Below are 22,240 nucleotides of genomic sequence, written 5' to 3' on the forward strand. Positions count from 1 at the left end.
GTGTGGCACAGTCTGGGGTGAATTTGATGGGGTATCCACACTGGGAACACTATCTTGAATGTTTTCCACTGAATAGTCTTTCTCACAGTAGAACAATGGACTTCAGATAATCTGGAAATGGACCTATAACCCTTTCCAGAATCACAGGCAGCAACAATTGCTTTAATAAGATCACCTGTATGGTTCAGACCTGTAAAACTGACACAAATGCAGATTTCATAGATGTGGCCACACTTGCTGGTCATCAATTAATCAAGTAATCAACTGAGTGTCCCACACTGTCCCGATATATAAAACCTTAGAATTAAAAGAGGGTGTACTTTCTTTTTACCATGACTGTATATACTCATCCGTTCTATCAAAAACACAACAAACATGTTGCCCACATTATTTTTCTTTGTGCTCCAGCTTCATTGTGTCTCATTTTGAACGGTCCCCTCATAAAAACAAGTTCACATATTCAAATCTCCCCTTTTCTCTTTCAGCATATTTTAATGACCCGGCAGGCAGAAGAGCGCAGTTATCACAGACTGTATGTAAAAAACTAGCATATGGCTTCCAGATTCCCAGATCCCAAAAAATGATGACAGTGAGAAAGTGCCTTAAAACTGACTTTATGGTCTCATTTAATTTAAAGTCTTATCTAATACAACATGATGTGTATTTTCTAATGTTGGTCACCATCAGTGGAACATATGAGCATGTAGTGTCCCTTCATTTAAAAGTTAGTTTACCCTCAGGCTTCAAATGGTCACAAAATGATGGTAAATATGGATAGAGGCTTCAGAATGGCCACAGTTGTTGTATTAAGGTTTCTTTTGTATTTTCTACAGTTTAGTATATTGCACTGCTTTCCTGCTTGGTTATGAAGGTACACCAGGAATTCTATATTTAACAGGGTGCTAATGCTAACAAGCAAAAAATCGACATCTCTGTATTCACTGACAGAGCTGAGCTTTGAGTTATCAGTAAGGTTAGAATAGTCACTGCAGAAAAAAATATGATTATGGTTGGTTATGACAGATGGTAAGCTTTTCATAATACAAAGACAAAGATAAGATATAATTACTAACATTGTAATCAGTCAAATCAGTTCTTGTGAAACAGGAATTCACAAATTGGCGGGTCTGTGGTAATCTATTCTTGTCGACCAAAAGAGACTTTTAGAGGTACTACGTGCTTTTTTTTAAAATTTGGTCGCTGGTTTAGTAGTTATGTCTCGTTTTCTGTTATTTGCCTTGGGTCGTACTTTAAACTGAAAGCATATTAAAGGTTAATCCATGGTTTTCCCGTTAAATACTAGCGTAAAGACACACATGCAGTAAGATCCAAAGATTAATTTTATCACTGTGGCAAATATAGAAAGAAAATACATGTTTATGGTTTTTATTGAACTTTTTCACACTCTAATCATATTTTAAATTCATTCCCGCTCATTTGCCTGCCGATTAAATTGTTTACAGGACAGCCATGGGTAACATATTCCAAATATGGCTTGCTGTTTTTTTTCACGTCTCTGTACTATAAATATATATATATATTAAGCTCGAGTGTCTGATAACACTTTATTTCCGCTCATGTCCACACATCCATGCCTTTTTCTTCAACACTTGTTAGGCAGAGACTTGACCTCCGTCACTTTAAACAGATGATAATTTATTTTCAAAGCACTGTTTAAATTAGCTGCAGGAGTTGGGGGAGGGGAAATAACACATAGTGTATATTGTCTTCAGTTCTCTGAGATCAGAGGAAATGGAGGTGAGAGTATTTGTCATCTGTTTCAGCGTCAGATCTACCCTTGTGGATAGCTTCCTGCAAGATCGCACTATGTTGTTGTTTTTTTCCGCCCGTCTAATTATGCATGACATTGTTTACTTAAGACATGTTTGCATTGTTCCACAGTTTAAAAAGTGCTGATGTGATTCTTTTTGTTTTAATTATGTGCATGACTGAGTTTTGTTGGTTGCTCTGCATGCATAATTTATCGTGATATATAGAGAGACAATGATAAAGCATATAAAAACAGTATGGGAGATGACAGGGACAGAAATAAAGTATTTTCCTAGCTTTGTGGGATCTCATTTTTCTATTTCTAATTTAAATTGAAGTTAACGGAGCCTTTAGGTTTTGACACGAAGTCATTATGTTTTCGTTTGCACAGGCGTCTTCATTCAGTGTGGCTGCCAGGACAATATGCTTACAAAAATTCACTGTGTATACAAGCAATGCGTTTACTTGGAGCACATATGCATGCCAATGAAAACGAAGTTGCTGATCGCTTTTGCAGCGTGTCAACACACCGCGCTTGAAGAGACCACAGGAAGTATGATGGACTGTGAAATGTGAGGATAAAATAAACATAGACTATGATCCCTGCTGTGGGGCATAAACATAGAATATGACGCCTGCCGTGAATGATTCCATACTGCAAAGTTTTCTATTACACAACAGGACCATCCACCGTTACTGCGACAAATTGCAGCAAAAAGTCAACTAAAAGCTGGACCATTGTTTAGTTAGGTATGAACTGCAATCAAAGAAAACGGAAAGCTGCTGAAGCAAAGCAATTAATAAGCACTTCTGCCCACAGTGATCCTCGTGAACATATAATTTTCATCATTGATTTGAAAGCCGTAGCTAAGAAATCTTTGATGCACATAATCTGTTTGGCTCGAGGAGCAATTCGTGTTTGACAAAAGACGTGCACTTTGTACAGATTAGTTACGTCTCACGGATCCGGATTTTTGGTGTTGTCAGAGTATTACCATAACTTGAATCTCAACATGTAAACATGCTCTTTTAAAGCCTGAGGTATCGTTGGGTACTATCTTTGACAACTTGCTACTTTTTTTTTTACAGAGATGTGAAAATATATTAAGAAATAAGGCACCGCACATTCTGCCAGGAGGTGTAACCACTTTGTTGACAACTAACTGTATGCTTTGCCAAGGCAAAAAGAAACACAAAAATTGCAGTGATGACAGGTTTTTAGCATTTCAAGCGAGCACTTCATCTGAGTATTTGGATGTAACTCATAACACATTCGTGCAAATAATATGTGAAGTTTGTCATAAATGTAAATGGTAACACTTGAGAGATTAGGATATACACTCACTGGTCACTTTGTTAGGTTCAACTTAAAGCACGTGTCTAATCAGCCAATCACATGAAAGCAACTCAATGCACTCGGTCAACATGAAGAACCTGATGAAGGTCAAAATTGAGCATCAGACTATGGAAGGAAGGTGTAGGGACACTTCCAATAGACCACGTTCAAAAATGTTCCCGGTTTCCAAAACAAATGCTTCTAGTTGAATTATGACTTGATTGTTTTATTTATTACAAACTAAAATAAACATGAACATTCCAAAAAATAAGATATTTATCCAGAACAACATGTGTACACGGTAAGAAAACCACAAGACTCCTAACCTCTACGTCCAAGCTCCTCCTCTTCCTAAACCACACATGCTGCCATTGCACTTACATGCTTGAAGTGATGGGCACCTCTTTTAGATCCTAAACAGTGACATTTCATTATCTTATGTGAACATAACTTAAATGTTCAAATGTATTAAACCTGAAATGATTAATTATGTAACTAATCTTTGAATCATAAACCAAACATGAACTTAATCATTCATAGACTGGTGCCTACAGAAGGTTATTTAAATAATGTTAATCTTGGCATTGTTGGTGGTGGTGAATAGCCCAAAAAAGACAAAATATCCAGTGAGCAGAAGTTGCTGAGTGAAAGTAGCTTTCTGAATCTTTCTGGAGAGTGACCAGACTGCTTTGAGCAGATAGCAAGGCAACAGTAACTTAAATAAACAGTTATTGTAACTAAGGTATGTAAAAGAGCATCACTGAATGCTTAACATGTCAAAGCTTGGAGCAGATGGAAGGAGACCATAATGGGCGCCACTCGTGTCAGCTAAGAACAGGAAACTCGTGCTATAGTTCATACATGAAAGCATGGATCCATCATGCCTGGTACCAAGGGTTTGGTTGTTAGTAAGAGAATGCTTAATGATTCAAAAAGAGTCAATCAAGGCTCTGAGGGTTTATAGATCCCTGGTTGATAATGAGCTTTAAATAAACATTCAGTTTCCCTAGAAAGAAAGAAAGAAAGAAAGAAAGAAAGAAAGAAAGAAAGAAAGAAAGAAAGAAAGAAAGAAAGAAAAAGAAAGAATCCACAGTGTTGCAGAAATGAGTCAATGGAAATTGTTAGTGTTCCCGTGTGCTGTGTGACAGTGGCTATCTTGAATTTCAAATGTCTTCTGTTTTGCAGTTTCTCTCTCTTTCCATGAACTGCTCACACTCCACCCCTTTAAACAAACACCCACTTGTTACCACGGTACCAGGTTCTCTCATGGAAAAAATACATCACACTGAACCCAAGGCATAAGTGTCAAAATTCAGACAAATGTGTATGTCAGCAACCTTATACTGTACTATATATATGCACAAACGTAGAAGGGAGAGGCAGAAAGAGAGAGACAAACAGGGCAAAGTGTGTTTTCTCTCCTCTCTGTTTATCCTGGCACTGAGCAAACCACTTGCCCCGTAAAGCAATGGCAGGAACCAATCTCCTTAAAGTAATTTGCAATCACTGTGCCTGAAAAGGCCTCTCGCATCAATGAGCTTTTGTGAGACCTTTCATTTCAAAGTTGATATGAATTGCTATTCTAGAAATATTTGCTGGCAAAATTTTTGTCAGCAGCCTTCTCAAACTCTTATTTGGTTTTGATGAATAAACACTTGGGGGAAAAAACCCCAAGACATTTTTCACTTACTCATTCCAAAAGTGTTCCATTGTTGTTTGAACAGATTATATCTTATTTCAGTATCTTTTTGTGTTTAAATGGCGTGATGACCTTTTTATATCCTTTCCGTACACCCTCAGCAGCTTGATAAAAACAGCTCCTGCGCAGAGAGCCAGTGGCTGCTTCTGTCTGCAGATTATGAGATAGAGAATTGGGAAACTGCTCTGAGACCAGACAGCAAACAATCATCAGTTCCTGCAAATGTAGTTGCTCAACTCAGTATGATGAAAGCGTGGTGTGGTACCAAAGAAAGAACAGCTGAGTTTCACAGGTCAGAGTCACGCCGTAACATATTCATGTCTGACTGAGAGGTTTTATTTATGTCTTATTGATAAAATTAAGCATCAATACAAGGAAAACAGGTGAGTGATAAGCACTGAACATCCATCCATCCATTCTCTGCAGGGTTGGCCTTCCTATTGCTTTCAGAACTGTCCTAATTCTTCATGGCACAGATTCAAGGTGGTGGAAGCAATTTTCAGAGATTTTGGTCCATATTGACATGACATGCATCACACATTTGCTGCAGATTTGTTGGTTGCACATCCATGATGTGAATCTCCTGCTCCACAACTTCCCAAAGGTGCTCAGTCAGACTGAGATCTGTTGACTGTGGAGGCCGTTTGAGTAAAGTGAACTAATTCTCACATTCAAGAAAACAGTTTGAGGTTATTTGAGCTTTGTGACATTGTGTGCTTCTCTGCTGAAAGGAACTATCAGAAGATGGGTATGCTGTGAAGCTTTTTCAGACCATTCCATATAAACCCCAGAGGTGGTTGTGTGGGAAACTCCCATTAGGTTAGCAGTTTCTGAACACTTAGACCAGCTCATCTTGGACCAACAACCATGCCACGATCAGAGTCACCTACATCAACCTTTTCTTCCTTATTCTTATGCTCGACTTCAGAATTAACATGTTAAATGCATTGAATGGCTGTGTGATTAGCTCATTAGATATTAAAAAACAGTTGAATGGGTGTACCTAGTCAGTTGCTCGGTGCCTGTATTTCCCCAAATTAACATGAATAATTTATTGTAAAAAAATACAAATTAGCTGAAGACAAGATTTGTCTCCAGAAAGTCCTTTAATGGAGCACTTCAGGTCCAATGAACAGGCAAAAATATAATTAAATAAAACTGAAAAGAACTAATAAGTCCATTACTATGCATATATACGTAGACAACTCTATAAGACAAAGTTAAAGAAGCATGCATCAGCATTTACTGCTTCAATATGTCTGCATAAAACTTAATGTAGCTTCTAGTGTGGCTGCAGATTTTTGGGGGGTTGCTATGTATCTTCTTACAGCAGTGAAACACCCAAATATACTGAATAACTATAACATTTTGTCTGGCTTTTCCACGGTAACATATTCAGTTTTTAAAGCAACTCATTAAAATCTGCAAAGCAAAAAAAGGTTTAGTACTACTTGCTTTCCTATATCCCATAAGGCCATCGCTATATTGAGATGAGAAAAACAAACAAGATTTTCACATATAAAAAATGTTTTAGTTTTATTCCCTGAATGATTGCATTAATATGAATGAGCAGCTATAATGTCAGCTTGAGAATACAATTAGTAAATAAAATATGGATAAACAGGTTTTTACTTCCTCATTTCTGACCTTCAAAGCTGATCCTAAGGATTAGCTGGAAGTTAAAAAAAAAATCACAATAACTTTTAGGGGAAAGTAATGTGTGAGAGTCACTGACTGCAAATCAAATAACTTCTGGCAGATTAGGAGAAAAGTTGATTGATGTGCTCAGTCCTTGTCACCTAAACCAAGTTTGTAATATAAATGTGTAAAAAAAGAAGAAAAAAAGAGAAAAAAGTAATCAAGTAAAGTCAAAGTCAAACACGTATTAATAACTTCTGTCAGCTTTCCAGACTGAAAAACTAGAGTATGGTCATTATGCTCCCGAGGATGGGGCAAACAAACTTCATTCCTATTGACATTTGATAAAGGCACGTCACATTGATGGATATTAGCTGTCTCGGTCATCTGAATGTAAAGCAGGAGCACTTTGGCGTCTCTAGACAGCCATCCGTTGTTACTGACGGCCTTGTCCCACACAAACTGATGTGATGTGACAGTGTTAGAAGCACAGTGGCAGTTTCATGCGACGAAGCCAGCTGGCTTCACAATCAATAAACAGGGTGCTAACTCTAATAGTCTACACCTGATCCACGAAAAAACCCAACAACAGACAAGCTATTTTTGTTTTCTACCATGCACTCAATTTCTTTGGAGGATGTGAAATAAGCAAATATAACACAAGCAATATAAACAGGTTCAAGTTTGAGTGATAAACAAAACCAATTAATGTCAAAAAAAGTCAAAGGACGTTTGTCATTTGCCACTTTCTTGCAGTCACAGTAAATCTTTGAATTTCTATGAACAGATATTAAGGTATTCGTTTTTCTAAAAGGTGTACATATTGTCCAAGATTTGAGACACACAGAGAGGGAGACCAGTAGGTATTCTAGTCTAGAGTATTAAAACATGCATGTGTACATATGTACAGAAACACCAAAAGCTTGTGTGATGTCAGGCTGATGGGGCTGATGTGGTCACAGGCGCTCTTCTATTTCTTTTGGAGTTTTGTGTTTCTGCTTTTCTCCCTAGCCGCCAGCGATCGCCTCTTCCTGCTGGACAGGGCTCCCACAGGTCGGATCTTCATCTCAGAGAAGTCGAGGGATGTCAGGTGGCCCTTCCACGGTTCCCAGTTCACCCCCTGACAGCAAAAACAGCAGATTGAGAGAGAAGCTGATTGGGGCAAAGTAGGGAAGAGGAAAAATGCCGTATGTTTAGACAGGAGAGTCGTAATGAAAGGGGGAGACAGCGAGCGGAGAGATCGAGTCGCGAAAGAGGCAAGTGGCATGACAGGCAGGCGGAATGACATGCAGTAATAAATACCTACCGCTGCTTCATTTCATGTGAGTACAAACTTGTTTTGACTGTTATTGCATTTTGCCGACAAACATTGCAGGAGACATCTGCAACGGCAATATTATGGATGAAATCTCGACAAGAGCAGAGAAATCCCCTGGCATTTCCTTCGGTATCAGTCTTCCTTAGACATAATAACTGTTGTTGTTACCCGAGCAGCCTGGTAAAAACACTTATGGTTTATAGCTGGTGTGAGAAATGTGTTTTCTTATCACTTCTGATGGATGTTGGCCATTTCTGCTTCACCTCAACAATCCAAAACAAGTAGAAGTGGGCTGGGGTGAAGCTGTCTTTGATTGCTGACCAGGGAGCAGCCTCCCAGAAAGCGTTTTTTTTAGCTTCTTTTTGTTCTTGTTGTTTCCATATAAGATGCTTAGTAAAGATCCTAAATAACAGGGATGTGTTTTTCCTTCACAGCAGTTAGTTGCGGTACTTGTGTGTTGTTTTAAATCCTAACAGACAATGTTGTAATATATACTGTGAAAAATGGTTAGAAAGGCAACTAAAAATGCATCTGATCTTCAAAATGGAAATGGAAAATGGATTGCATTCAAAGAGCTCTTTTCCAATAGTTTTGGCTGCTCAAAGTACTTTTACACCACAAGCTGCATTCACCTATTCGCACAGTGCCCACTAATACAGATTTATGGATAACCTGCTCTGCATCGCGGGTCACAGCTGGACAGTAACTATGAAATTACATATTTTCAGACTGAAGAGGACTGATAAATAAAAAGAGTAAAAAAGATTTTTGAAATCCAAAAGTTTTCTTCAGTATAGTAAAACTCCTAAACTGTTTAGGAGGCAAGCTTTCAGTAATGTTTGCCATAAACATAAAAATGTAATGGTAGAGATGGACTGATGGGACTTGTCCAGAAAACCCATGTTGTTAACTGGTCACGGTCTTAGGGTAATTACAGTGTTAATACAAGTCTATTATGATTCCACCAACTGGTGAAGCGGTATGGTATAACGATCATACAGTAAAAGTGTGACTTAATGCAGAGCTTAGATTTTATGTTGCCCATCTGGACAAATGGAGCACAAAAGATAAAGGTGCTAGATTTTGTACAGCAGATGAGCAGTATCTTCAATCATGACCTTAAGAAATATGAGTCCAACAAAGAATATATGCAGGCCCTGAGAGATGAATCTGGCCCGAACATCAACATTACTGAAGCGGTGTTGGATCATCTTGACATAGAATGGAACAAAAGGAAGAAACATCCAGAGAAGAGCGTTGAATGATCTTCAAAAACACCCAGAAAACTATTTCTGAAGGCTACTTAAAGAAATGATAAAAACGATTTCTTGAATAAAGGTGTTCAGATCAAATATTAATTTTCAAGCTCATTAGCAATGCACTAGCTGTTTCTGCATGTATGAATGTTTGCACATTTCAATAAATCACTGCACATATTTCCCATTTTCATTAAAGAAATATAAAGAAATGAGTCTCAAGACATTTGCACAATACTGTTGATTTAAATATGCGTGTGTGTGTTTTTGTGTATGCTATCCAGAAAACTAGAAAATCAACACTGAGTCCAATAAACCAGAGTTTGCTGCTGCTGAGGTGCTACAGTCTCATTCACTTACCATGCTGTGCCTGGTTTCACCCCATTTGCCGTTAAGGTTGGCCAGGTGGCAGTTTTTGTACCACCAGGCGCCACGGTGACTCAGAGCACAGTTGGTCAGGGCAATGTCATTATCTGAATCAATGGTAGTCCAGGGGAGGCCTTGGTGGTAGGTCATGGCATCACCTGGGGATCATCGAGAAAATTAGGATTGCACCGTTATTACCGTAAGATGGAAGAAATTGAATATAATGCCAAACTCAGGGTGATTCAGTTCTGTAGCACATGTTGTTTCAGCACACTGAGTTATATGTAGACACAGCATAGCTCTCGCTGTGTGTGTCTGTGTCTGTCTGGCTTCAAAGCCCACTTAAGCCTTGCTTTCATCCCTATATAGATACTGTCTATAAGTGACTGAATGTAAGTTTCTGAAACAAATATCCCACCTACTGTTGGGTACATTTCTTTCTCAGCATCCTACAGCATGACCGGTGGGGTGCCTCCCGCTTGAAACCCTTCTATTTTCTGACCCTGTCTGTTTCATTGCTATTTTCGCCATCCCCTTTTGGCTATAACTCATTCCATTGAAGTGCCACAGAGAATATAATTCTTGAAGGCTGTTTGATTTGTCTGAACAGCCTCAGCCTTTTATGTTGCCTATAGTTAAGGAGGAAGAGTCACCTGCTGTCCCACTGTATTTGCCAATGGTGAGCTTGAACTTCTGCTTGACTGGTGCAATCTTAAAGTTGTCGTATACAGCATACGCTCTCTCTGAGCCCACACCCAAATCAAACCTCAGCTCATACTGAGTAGGAGTGTTGGTAAGCTCGTATATTTTATCGAGACCTGAGGGAAAACACAAGCAGAGAATTTCAAGAACACACTAGACATTCCTCTAATGCTCAAATGTGCATGTTTATGCCTGTCTGCAGAAAAGCCCTCTTTCCCAAAACACTGAAGTGCTCACCAATCCAGAACTCCTCGGTTAAGTTGCCAAAACCTGCAATGTACTGCCTCCAGCGTTTCATAAAGTCCAGCTTGCCAATGTTACGGCGCTGAAGCACCTAAAAGTGGAAAGCACTCAAAGTGTTACACAAACATTTCAAATGGTTTGTTCTAACTATTTAGTGCTATCATTAGGGAGCTGAGCCCAATCGATACTGGATTTCCAGATTTGATGCAGAAAATACGTCTTGGAGTCTAATAAATTTTTATACACATAACCAGCATTGGGTCAGTTTGTTCACCACTGTTTCTTTGTTATTCAAAGCGAGACTAATACAGGTTGCCAGCATTGACCAGCCAATAAACTGATCAGCCTTTATTAGGGATTCCTTTGATTTAGCGTTGCAGCTTCAAACAGGCATGGAGCTAAAAATCTAAACTGAATCAGGTGAGACCATTTTAGTCCCATGGCCCATTCAGACTCCAAAAGAAATGAATCCACTTCCCATAATACAACCCAGGAGCAAATAAGTGACACGCACATGCCAGTGTTCATGTAGTCACTCTCATTGTTAGACAAAAGTTCCACACCGTGAGCTTCTTTATTGATATCATATCAAAAATTCCTACCAGCCAGCCGCCTCCATCAGTGTCCATGTCGCAGTAAGCTTCTATAGGTTTGGAGCGGTCATTGTTAATATAGACTGTATAGACACCATTCCTCTTATTGCCGTTCTTCATGATCTGAACACAGTCCATGGGGAATGGGTGCAGGAGACCAACTGGTGACGGGGATGTTGTGAGAAGATTATTAGAGTTTTTTTCATACCGATGATTTTTAACAGAGTACGAGATGTTAAGTGACGTGGCACAAACCTGTTTTGAAGATGGTTTCTACCACCTTGCTCCTCTTGTTGCCCCTGTAGGCAATAATAGTGACAATGTACCTCTTCCCCATCTCAAGACTTGATGCAGCAAAGCTGCTCTCACCGGCTACAAGCTGCTTTTCAACAGTCTGATGAAAACATATAACAGAACACTGAATATAATAGCATCACATTATGGATTTAACATTTCGGACTAAACAGAAAAGTAAATTGTGTTAGGTTTAATTACTTAGATCTCAATTTTAAAAAGACAGCAAACAGCAACAAAAGAAGCTGATTACTACCAGGTTTGCTTTGTTTATTGCCACTAGAGGTCAGTGTTCTACAGAGATTAAGATTAACAAGCACCTTTAGCCCCAGTCAATTTCCCAAATGTCATTTAAATGACTGAGACTAGGAGAACATGTTGCCCAGAGATTCTGCTTATAACCAGTACAGAATAAGAGGAATCATCCTTCATCCTTCACCTTCAGGTCTTGTTTTTTTTGCTGCTAAAGTTACACAAGAAGTGAAAACAACATAATATGTGAGAAATTGTGCGTTTGAATATTATAAGTGTGAATACCGTGCTCTATGGTGCAAACTCATCGGTGCTAATCATTATGGCGACTTACCTCCGTGTTTCCCTCTTCATCCCTGTAGGTGAGGATGTAACCCTCAATGTCAGCCAGAGGAGGAGTCCAAGTTAAAGAAGCAGAGTCCAGCGTCACATCTACAGCCCTCAGATCCTTGGGAGAATCAATGTCTGGTGGGTATGAGTGCAAATCAAAGTGGATTACAGCTCAGCAGTCATTTAGTCATTAATGCATTTGATAATATCATGTTTTCATTTGGTAAATAAACGTGTGCTCCATTTACAAGCCTTTAGCCCAAAAATTTAAACTGTGAAGAACAAATTAATGATTTCTATGAACAATAGGTACTTTTACATGATTTTTACTGATAATGTTAATCATTCGTCTGTCTATTATTTTCCTCTGTGAACCTAAAATGTAGAGCTTTTGATTCAGGCCGATTAAATTGGCAATTTAGATTTTCAGACTTTCTCCACATGAAGCACAACACAAGATATGACAACCATCTACCTGCACAGTTACAATTTGCCTGTGCAGATAAGCTAATACTTGTGCTTTCTCATTTAAATGCTTTGGGAGTTTGACCTGAAGCAGAAGCTGAGATAATTTGTCTGACACCGAGATGCCTGTTAGAGCAGTTGGAGCTTTAACCTCCCATGGATCAAGAAATTAGGGGAAGTCTATGCCACCATAAGGTGCAAAATCATCCCAAACCATTTTCTGTTTGTATTAAAAAAATTACTTCTTTTTTTTTTGTAAATAAAAGGGAAAAACAGCGTGAAGAGTGACATTTTGAGCAGCACCTTGGGTATCATAAGGAGAATGAAACGCTCCTGACAAATCTGTGAAACAGTTTGGTTCGAGACAGCTTTAAATGACATAATAATGGTGCTTTTTACTAGGTCCAATAAAGTCACAAATATAATAACATGTTCCTTTATGTGTCCCAGATGATATCGTTTGACACAGTAACGCTCCTGTTTGAACACAGCACCACACTGGCCTTCTGCCCGCTGACGAGTTACGACGAGAAAAGTTTATCATCCAAAACTCGGTCATTTTCTGCCTAATTGAAAAAGACCCAGCTTTCACTCAGTGCTCCCAGATGATTTTACAGATCATCTGTGAATCACAAAGATGCCCCTGTTGTAACACGATCACCACGTGCTGCTGCTTTTTACTTCAAACTAACCTCTGAGGCCCGCCATGTGACCTGACCTCCCAGGCCTCTGGGAATCATATTCCAGTCAGAGAGGTGGTCTTCGATACTTTAGAGGTTCCAAACAAACAAATATTGACTCTGTGATTGCATGTTAGTTCATTTAAAAATCTCCAGCTATACTTAATCTTTGATCCCTCTCAATACCAAGCTATGCCAAGAAGTACAACTTATACTGTTTGTCATCAGAAAGAAATGTAAAAAGATTTCTAGTCAACTCCACAGCAGTCAAGTCGGTGCAAACTGCTGGTCTCTTCATCAGAAACTCACTGAGTTTGAATGATCTGCAGCTGCTCAGAGAACGTGATGCCTTTTTGCCTTTTTTTCCAACCAATAAACCCCCAAAACTAGGGCATATGTACTTTAGTAATAATTTACTGGTCTCAGGTTCGGATCTTTTTATTACCGGTATAAAAGCAATAACATGTTTGAGCTTTTGCATTTGAAAACACCTGGGACTGATTACTAAAAGAAGGTACTGATGGACCCTTTGCAGCTTTTCATGTCTAGTAAGAAAGAATACTAAATAAATTGCTTTTGGATGAACTACAATTTAATGGTGTCTTCCTCTGCCTCTCTAGGAAATTGTAAGAAATTCTGACTGGTTGTTTTTGTGCAATACTGCTGACACATAACAAAAGGACACTCAAATGTTGCTGTTCATTATCAAGGAAATAATCTTGAGCTGCACCATTGTTTATTCTTTTGGGCATTCTCCATCTTGCCATGAAGTGTCATAAAATTTAGTTGGGTAGATTTTTGGGGGGCTTTCTCATCCAAACAGAGAGTCAGACCCACAAACAGGTAAACGCTGTTTAAAAGTAATGGGTATTTTCAGCATTTACAGCCAGTTAAAGCTCAGAGTTGGCTCATGTAAACATTCAATTAAGGACTACTTTAATAGGAGAAACTGGTTTTGCAACATCCTGCTGCTCTGCCCAAATGCATCAATGTATTTAACAGTAGAACCCAAGCCTGCAACAAATTTAAGAGAAGAAAAATGACCCTTTTCAATGTTTCATAAGAAAGAAGAGTTTCAATATCGCCAAAAGGGGGGAAAAAATCCACTTGTTCATATTGTATTGACCTGTCTGTGCTTTTGTTGAAATCTTCCTGGTTGCTTTGTCCCCCTTGACAGCCCAGATGTAGACAGTGTAGAGAACTCCAGGCCTCAGGCTAGTCAGCATGTAAGAGGTCCTGTCAGACCCAACAGGGATTTCCTCACTAGAGCCCTCAGAAGAGGTGTAGGTAAGGATGTAGCCATCAATTTCTGCCTGGGCTGGATCCCATGACACAGTGAAGCTGGATTCTGTTTCATCTTGGGCTAAGAGGTTAGCAGGAGCATCCAGTTCTAAAGGAAGATGTTAGTAGAAGAGGTTTACTGCACTACTCATGCACATTTCAAGAACTGCTTGTGCAAACTACAAGATGTGTTGTTTCATCTTTCACTACATCAGGGGGATGAAACAACTTAGCTTGAATTTTCTACAAGCATTAGTATCATGATTGTGAGTACGTGATGAATACTGATGTTTTTTAAGTTCACTTTGTCCATTTAGAAACCTGCTGGTTTGCGTCACATTTCACAGGCCCAAAGTGGTTTAAAGGAAATGATGAGTCAGGACTTCAGTTAGAAACTATTCAGCTCCTAAGTGGTCTCTTTAACTGTGTTTTCATCACATCTAAAATTATATCTACTGATTCCTGCCTTAATGTGGTCTGATGATCCACTTAAGATTTTCTCTCGCCAAACAGGTGAATAGGAACATTCAGTTCTGTACAAAAACATGATTAAGAGCATAGAGAACAGAATAAAGACAGATTTGGGGGCAAATTACTTGATTTTTGTGAAGAGGATTAAAAATTTAAATTTAACTGCCTGTTTGATTGTCAGAAAGGAGAGTACTTATTACTTGAATATGGTATTTATATTTGATGATGCACTGAGATTTTTTGGTCAAATATTCCTCTGATATTGCTGAAAATGTCTTGTTTTTCTGTCAAGAAACATTTCAGTTTCGGATCTGTTTTTTCCTATGTTATAGGTCCAAGGTGCTGTAGTTTGAAGAAGAAAAGTGCTCGTGATCATCGCAGTTCAAAAACTGCTGACATACATTATGTCATGACTGAAAATGGCTTTAAGAGAACTCTTCAATCCATGCTTCCCTTGCAATCAAAGATGCTGAGAAGCAAGTGAAATTAACATACTGTTGAATAAAAGATGTTGAGATGAAGTTCTCCAATATGCTGGCTAACCTGAATGGATCTGAGTCTGCATGAATCAAGGAAGGGTCCTTCGACTGGAACGGAACTATAAAAGGAGCAACTGCTCCGAATAGTGAGCATAATAGTCAATGGGAAAGAGCAGGCCAGAGTGCCTCCCTGCACTGCAGGCATGACTGACTCAGAGGAAATCGCTGGGTTGTTCCAGAACATGCTGTGAGCTGGCACATGACTGCTCAGGAAGAGCTGAGGTAAGTTATTGGGGAAAAAGATGTCTGGGCTGCTTTCCCCCTTATTGACCCAAAGAAGTTGGCAAGTAGATGGATGAACTGATGAATGGATACATTGGAAAATTGCTTTAAACAAACAAGCTGATTCTGATTGGTCTACCATCTGAGAGACATTTTTTTAAGGTTTACAAGGAGGTTGACTTGCTGTCTTTTCAGAAAAGCTGTAATTATGGGGCATCTGAAGCTCTAGGGTATTAAACATGAATTTACTAGTCAGACAATTTGTTTTAACAAAACCGGCATCTGACACCTGTCTCAGCTTGTGTTGAGATCTTCCTGCTGGCTTTGTCTCCCTTGACAGCCCAGATGTAAAAAGTGAAGAGGAGCCCAGGCCTCAAACCAGTCAACAAATAATCAGACTCATCTGCCCCCACTGGGATTTCCCCACTAGAGCCGTCTTCAGAGGATGTGTAGGTTAGCATGTAGCCATCAATTTCTGCCTGGACGGGATCCCATGAAACACTGAAGCTGGATTCTGTTTCATCTTCTGCTAAGAGGTTAGCAGGCGCGTCCAGTTCTAGGGGAAGATATTAATACACAAACTCTAATGATGAATATTACAGTCATCTGGAATATTATGGGTGACAAATTAAATTAATCTAAAAAATGTGAAGGAATATAATAAATCCAGTTATTTGGTTGATAAACCTTGTGAAAACTGTATGTCAAGGTGACGGTAGACCAGTGCTGACAATTTAGAATTAATACTTTTGGAGGAATTGGGAAGGGTTAGCGATTTACTCAAACATGTTCAAACAATCATGATAAAGTCAGTATTTGTGTGAACAACTCGATTCTTCAACACATTCTGAACTCTCTTGGACAAACTATCTTGTCATTTCTTTAAGTAGTTTTCAGCATTAGTTCTCCAGACTTCAACAGAAGATCCACTGTGTTTTACACACAGCATTAGACACTCACTGATGTACGACTCCTGAGGTTTTGATGATGATTTTACTAAAAAAAATTCAAATTTTGATTCATCACTCCCTAAGCCCTGTGGCACTGATTTGCAGTCTGATTCCTCTGTGATTTAACATTCCTCAGTCTTCTCCCTGTTTCCCTTCCTTAAGAATCGCTTCTTGACAGCCACCTGTCCACTGAGACCATTTCTGACGAGGCTTCAGTGAACAATAGATGAATCTGAAGGAGAAATGCAAACATGTTCCACTTTGCTGACCAAAACTAAAGGGCCAGACACTCTCTCAGATCCTGTGGCAGGACTTTGCTGGTGTGTTTCCTACTTCCTAAAGACAGGACTTTCAGGTACTGTTCATCTGCTCTAGATAGCCTACCACTTCTTCTTTTCTCCTTAAATATTTTTGAGGACACCTGATATATGCCAAGATTTTGTCCAACAGGTAGTTCAGAAATTATATTTTATGCCTGTCAAACTGTGTTATCTTTGGCATTTTTCATAGATTCAAACAAGAAATGGGAACGAATTATATGTCTCTGCAACAGGCTGGTGGTAATAAAGAGCCTGAAAATACAATTTAAAATCAGTTATGTGTCATGTATAGACACCAATAAAGCCAGGGGGAACTATTGCTCAATAACTCAATAACTCTTGTCTGCCTCACTCGGAGCAAAATTTTTAAAAAATGAGGGATGACTCAAGACTTTTGGACAATATTGTATCTTTATACGTAACATAAAATATATTATCATGTAAGAGGCAAGGAAATGGGTTTTGTTTAACTTTGATATTAACCATTTAATGCTGAGGTTTGAAAAGAAAGTTAAATTTCTGAGACCTGTCTCAGCTTGTGTCGAGATCTTCCTGCTGGCTTTACTCCCTTTGACAGCCCAGATGTAGACAGTGTAGAGGACCCCAGGCCTCAGGCCAGTCAGCGTGTATGAAGTACTGTCAGACCCAATTACAATTTCTTCACTTGAGCCCTCAGAAGAGCTATATGTTAGCATGTAGCCATCAATTTCTGCCTGAGGGGGATCCCAGTGCACCCTGAAGCTGAACTCTGTCTCATCTTGGGCGAAGACGTTAGTAGGAGCATCCAGGTCTGCACAGGGAGTTGTAGTTAGTAGATACTGGTAAAAACACGTAATCACAGCTGTTGCAAACAGAAGAACTAAAAAAAATCAGCAGTGCAGAGCTTCACCTGTATCTAGAAGCAGAAGACACTGGAATAGATGTCAAACTTGGATTATACTCTGTGGTGAGCTTTAGCAGCTCTCTAGCCTTAAACAACAGCACCTCTTATATAAACCTGTTGTTTTTCATATATGACATATATGAAAAATCTTTTCAATGGTATCCAAAAATACCACATTCAACTATTTTGACACATTTTTTATTGAATCCAAGTTTGACGGCATGACACACTGCTATGTAAGCAGTGGTTCTAGGAGCTACTTGTAAGCAAAGAACATGGAAATTCTACATCGCATACATTTTACTAAGAGCAGGAAAACATTGTTAAGAACTGTTAAGAAACTAAAGTCATACTATGCTGTCAAGGAAAACTAATTCTATTACTAGCTCAGCCTGTTTCACCAGCTTGTGCCGTCACAGTCATTGTGATCCTGATGCGTAAAGATATTTTTTAAAGCACTCATACTTCTTGTTCTGCTGACTTTCTTCCAAAAACATCAATACCAGCAGACAGCAACAGCTGCTAATCTGCACAACAGCCAGATTAAGAGACATGAGAAGTGTCTTGCTCTGTTGACCAAGCAAAATGCTTCTGCTCAAACTTCTTATGAACATTCAACCCGAGGCTAAACTGGGCTGCTTTTAAATGAGGTGTACCACCTAATTATGTTAAACAGCGTTTTTCACACAGAGTTCAAGTTCCACTCTTGGCAGATGGATAAGAGGGGCTGGTGTGCTAAGTGTGTAATGTCTATATTAATGCTTTTCACACATTGTCAACCTAGCACGCACAAGATCAAGAGGTAGTAATTGACCAATTATCTGTATGTTTTTTAAGGTCGTACATAAAGGAGCTTAAGAAAAAGAGACCCTAAAATCAACCTTTACTTTAGTTCACAGACTGCTCCAAGTTCAAAGGCAGCAAAGAACAGTTGCGCTTTTGATCACTTTTCAGACAATCAAAGGCTATTGTGCAATCAGTAAAAAAGAGACAAAAGATAAAAGCATTTGTTTACACTTTCAGCACCATTGTTAAAAAAAAAAGAGGGGATAAGAGTTTCTTTTTTCTGCCTTACCTTTGTAGATATTCCTAGCTGACCTCCAAAATATGATTCCTCTGTGGGAGTCTTCAATGACGGACAGCCAAATAATCAAATCAGTCTCTACTGTAATGTTTCCCCTTTCAGCACTTACTTGTTTCAGCTTCTGTTGAACTCTTTCCGCTGACTTTGTCTCCCTTATAGGCCCAGATATAGACAGTATGGAGAACTCCAGGCCTCAAGCCTATCAGCCTGTATGAGGTACTATCACGTGCTACAGAGATGTCTGAACTGGATCCCTCAGCAGAAGTGTAACTCAGCATGTATCCCTCTATTCCAGCCTGGGCTTGATCCCAGGAGACTGTTGCAGTGTCCTCTGTTACTTCGGTAGTGACGAGATTTGTTGGAGCATCAATATCTGAAGACGTAAAAAAGCAAAGAAAAAAAAGCATCAAAAAGAGCTGAAAAAGTCAAACAACCCATTAGAAATATGTTCATATATGCATCCACATACATCCCACACGTGGATACTAAATGAATAAGACGAAATTCTACATAAAAAATATAGAAAAAGAAAATAAACATTGAAGGAACAGAAGCAGACGGGACTGTAGAGAAACTGCACGTTCTGAACCAGAATACTAAATACGGCTGCTGAACTCACTTAAAGGTAAAGCAGTGAAGTGGTATTTTTATTAAATGTAAACACTAGCTAAATGCCAGATTTAAATGTGTGATGTTGAGAGTTTCTTGACATTATTGGCACAGTTTGCTTCCTCGGTATATTGAGATAGTCTGTTCCAGATTTTGGGGGCATAAACACCAAAAGCTGCATCCCCAATTTCTCTCTGTGAGGAATACTGTATATCTAAGAGTTTGGCAGCAGAGGATGTTTGAGTGCGAGCCAGGATATAAAGTGACAGACTTTCAGAAATATAAGATGGTCCAGATGGTCCAATGCCATTTAAGTAAGAGTATTTTTAAAGCAGTTCTGCAAGATACTTGAAGCTAATGTAGCTCTGCTAAAACTGGAGCGATGTGCTCTGTTATTCTCTCGTTTTACTTAATAACCTTGCAGCAGAGTATTGGATAAGCTGCAGTCTACTGATAATCTTTTTAGGAAGTCCAACAAAATGAGAATTGCAGTAATCCAGTCTACTAAAAATGAAAAAAAATTCTGAGTCGTGGCGAGCCAGGAGAGTCATATTTTGGCGATATTTCTAAGATGAAGGAAAGCTGCCTTGAGTTAATGCAGGGTTTAAAGCTCAAATCAGAATGTCAAACAATGCCATGACCTTTTACTTGAAATCTTACTGTGTCACCTGTTGTTGCTCACTTATAAATAAACTTGGTTTTTGAGCCAATTAAAAGATTTTCCATTTTGTCTTTGTTAAGTTAAAAAAAGAAAAAAACTGTTGTCATCCATCTATTAATGTCAGTTGCTAGAGAGTTCACAACATCACTGACATTGGTCTCTACAGAAACATATAGCTGTAGACTATGGCAATCAATATTGATAAGGTTGTATAATGAAAAAAAAAAAGAACTCTATATAATAAGAAAAGTAGAATACCTGGACAACATCAGCCAGGGTCTATTGGCAAACTTTACAAGACTAAACAACATAACCCTGAAGTAAATCCTCATAAATACATGACCTGGGTTTTCTGTCAGTGCCTTTTATAATAGCCAATATAATAGCCAATAATTTTTTTAGTTATTGGTAATTATTAGTGTATTTTATGCATCACCACCTGGTATGGCAACAGCACCGCCTACAACCGCAAAGCTCTCCAGCGAGTAGTGCGGTGCTCTGAACGGATAATTGGAGGTGAGCTTCCCTCCCTCCAAGACATCTACAGGAAGCGGTGCCTGAGGAAAGCGGGGAGGATCATCAAGGACTCCAGTCACCCCAGCCATAAACTGTTCAGACTACTTCCATCAGGAAGGAGGTTCTGCAGCATCCGGTCCCGTACCAGCAGACTGAGAGACAACTTTTTCCATCAGGCCATCAGACTGCTGAACACGTCATAGACACCTCACCTTCACTACTGGAACTTCAACATTATGCACTCCATACTGTACAGTAACGCCACTGTTTTGCACATGTCTCAACTCTGTATATTTTTATATATTTTATTTATTGTTGACTCTATTTAATTTGTAAAATATGTGTACACACACACACACACACGTAGAAAAACATTTAGTATACACATCCAGAAATTTTTTATTTATTTTTTTGCATATACTATTATATATTATACATATATTTATTAGTTTCAGATTTAGCCATTCGTATATTTTGCCTGTTTATGTTATTGTATTTTGCACAACTCTGTTGCTTGTGAAGCTCGCACACAAGAATTTCACTCGCATGTGCTGTACCAATGTACCTGCACATGTGATGTGACAATAAAAGTGATTTGATTTGATTTGATTATTATGGTTTTATATTTTTACAAATATTTTAAATTTTTTATTAAGGGTTATTGTGGTGTACTTTATGTGTATGAATGCTGGGCAGACTTTTCAAAACTGAAAGCATCACAAATGTGTAAGATATAGTCACAGTAACTCCACCGATGAGGTGATGAGGGCTGTTGCTAACAGTCAAACATCAGTTGATGAGAAAGAGCCAGAAAGATCTCTGTGGTTAATAGACAGTACTTAACACTTGTTAAACCGAACATTAAAATTGAAGGGTTATACAGAGAGGACTTTAAGAAGTTATCATCTAACTTCTGCAGACACCATTATTCTTTTTTCTTAGAAACATGTAAGTAGTCTATAATTACCCACTTAGCCACCAGCGCATGGATTTGATAGACAGACTTCTTGCCCATTAGTTCACTTTAGCTGATTTAACACCACATTGCAGCCCTGCATTCTTCTAGACATTCCTTGAAGCAAGGACACTATGATGCTGTCAGATCAGACATTAGCAGTCTTCACAGTCTTTCCTGGAAGACCGACAATGTGTTGTGCTTTTCTTGATGTGTGCACAGAAAGTGAAAAAAAGAGTGGGGGAGACAATAAAATAGAATAATAAAAACAATAAAAACTGAAGACAGCTTCAGAGACATTCAAATTGCTGACTTTCTTACCTCAACACAGCTGGCAAAATTGAGGTGAAGTTCAAATTGTTGGTTTTGTTTCCAAAACCAACAATTTGTGACACAGGAAATGTGTTCGGCCAGGCATTTTCTGACCATTTCACAAGCGATTCTAAAAGGTTTCACCGACCCCTGAAAAACAGCCCGTTCAAATACTGATGGCTGTCTCGCCTTTTTAGTCAGCAGGTCAGGCTGTAACATGGCACATTCGTGATACACATTTTTATCCAACAGAAATGTACATAAGCCTGTTACTGTTTTATTAATGGATGCTGAAGATTAAAAAAAATGAACAAAAGGAGAATTTGTAACATCAAAGCAACCTAGGTTACTGATCTGTTCATTGCACTGTAATGCATGAGCTGTAGAGGAAAGACAAGCAGACCAGAACATCGAGCTTCTGTTTCGGTGGCTCGAGGAAATATGAAGGATGCATACAAGACTCTGGTGAAGCTGTGAGTGTTGTCTGGATGGGCT

General features: G+C 38.9%; 1 protein-coding gene across 2 annotated transcripts in view; it reads right to left on the reverse strand.

Annotated features, from left to right (window-relative positions):
• Nucleotides 1-5,903: 5,903 nt before the first annotated feature.
• The window catches only part of tnn (tenascin N), a 41,601-nt gene continuing 25,264 nt past the window's right edge, over nt 5,904-22,240 (reverse strand). The window contains exons 9-19 of one of the 2 annotated variants that reach the window (XM_082513739.1): nt 18,802-19,065; nt 17,252-17,515; nt 15,745-16,011; nt 14,069-14,332; nt 11,802-11,932; nt 11,177-11,315; nt 10,931-11,082; nt 10,323-10,419; nt 10,037-10,201; nt 9,378-9,541; nt 5,904-7,563 (exon numbers count right to left, since the gene is read on the reverse strand). In XM_082513739.1, coding sequence (XP_082369865.1) covers nt 7,414-7,563; nt 9,378-9,541; nt 10,037-10,201; nt 10,323-10,419; nt 10,931-11,082; nt 11,177-11,315; nt 11,802-11,932; nt 14,069-14,332; nt 15,745-16,011; nt 17,252-17,515; nt 18,802-19,065 — 2,057 coding nt within the window. In that variant the 3' untranslated portion in view covers nt 5,904-7,413. The remainder of the gene's footprint in view (nt 7,564-9,377; nt 9,542-10,036; nt 10,202-10,322; nt 10,420-10,930; nt 11,083-11,176; nt 11,316-11,801; nt 11,933-14,068; nt 14,333-15,744; nt 16,012-17,251; nt 17,516-18,801; nt 19,066-22,240) is intronic. The other variant, XM_082513740.1, reaches the window with a different exon arrangement.

Source organism: Aulonocara stuartgranti, assembly GCF_965226115.1.
Source record: "Aulonocara stuartgranti genome assembly, chromosome: 18".
Classification (NCBI taxonomy): domain Eukaryota; kingdom Metazoa; phylum Chordata; class Actinopteri; order Cichliformes; family Cichlidae; genus Aulonocara; species Aulonocara stuartgranti.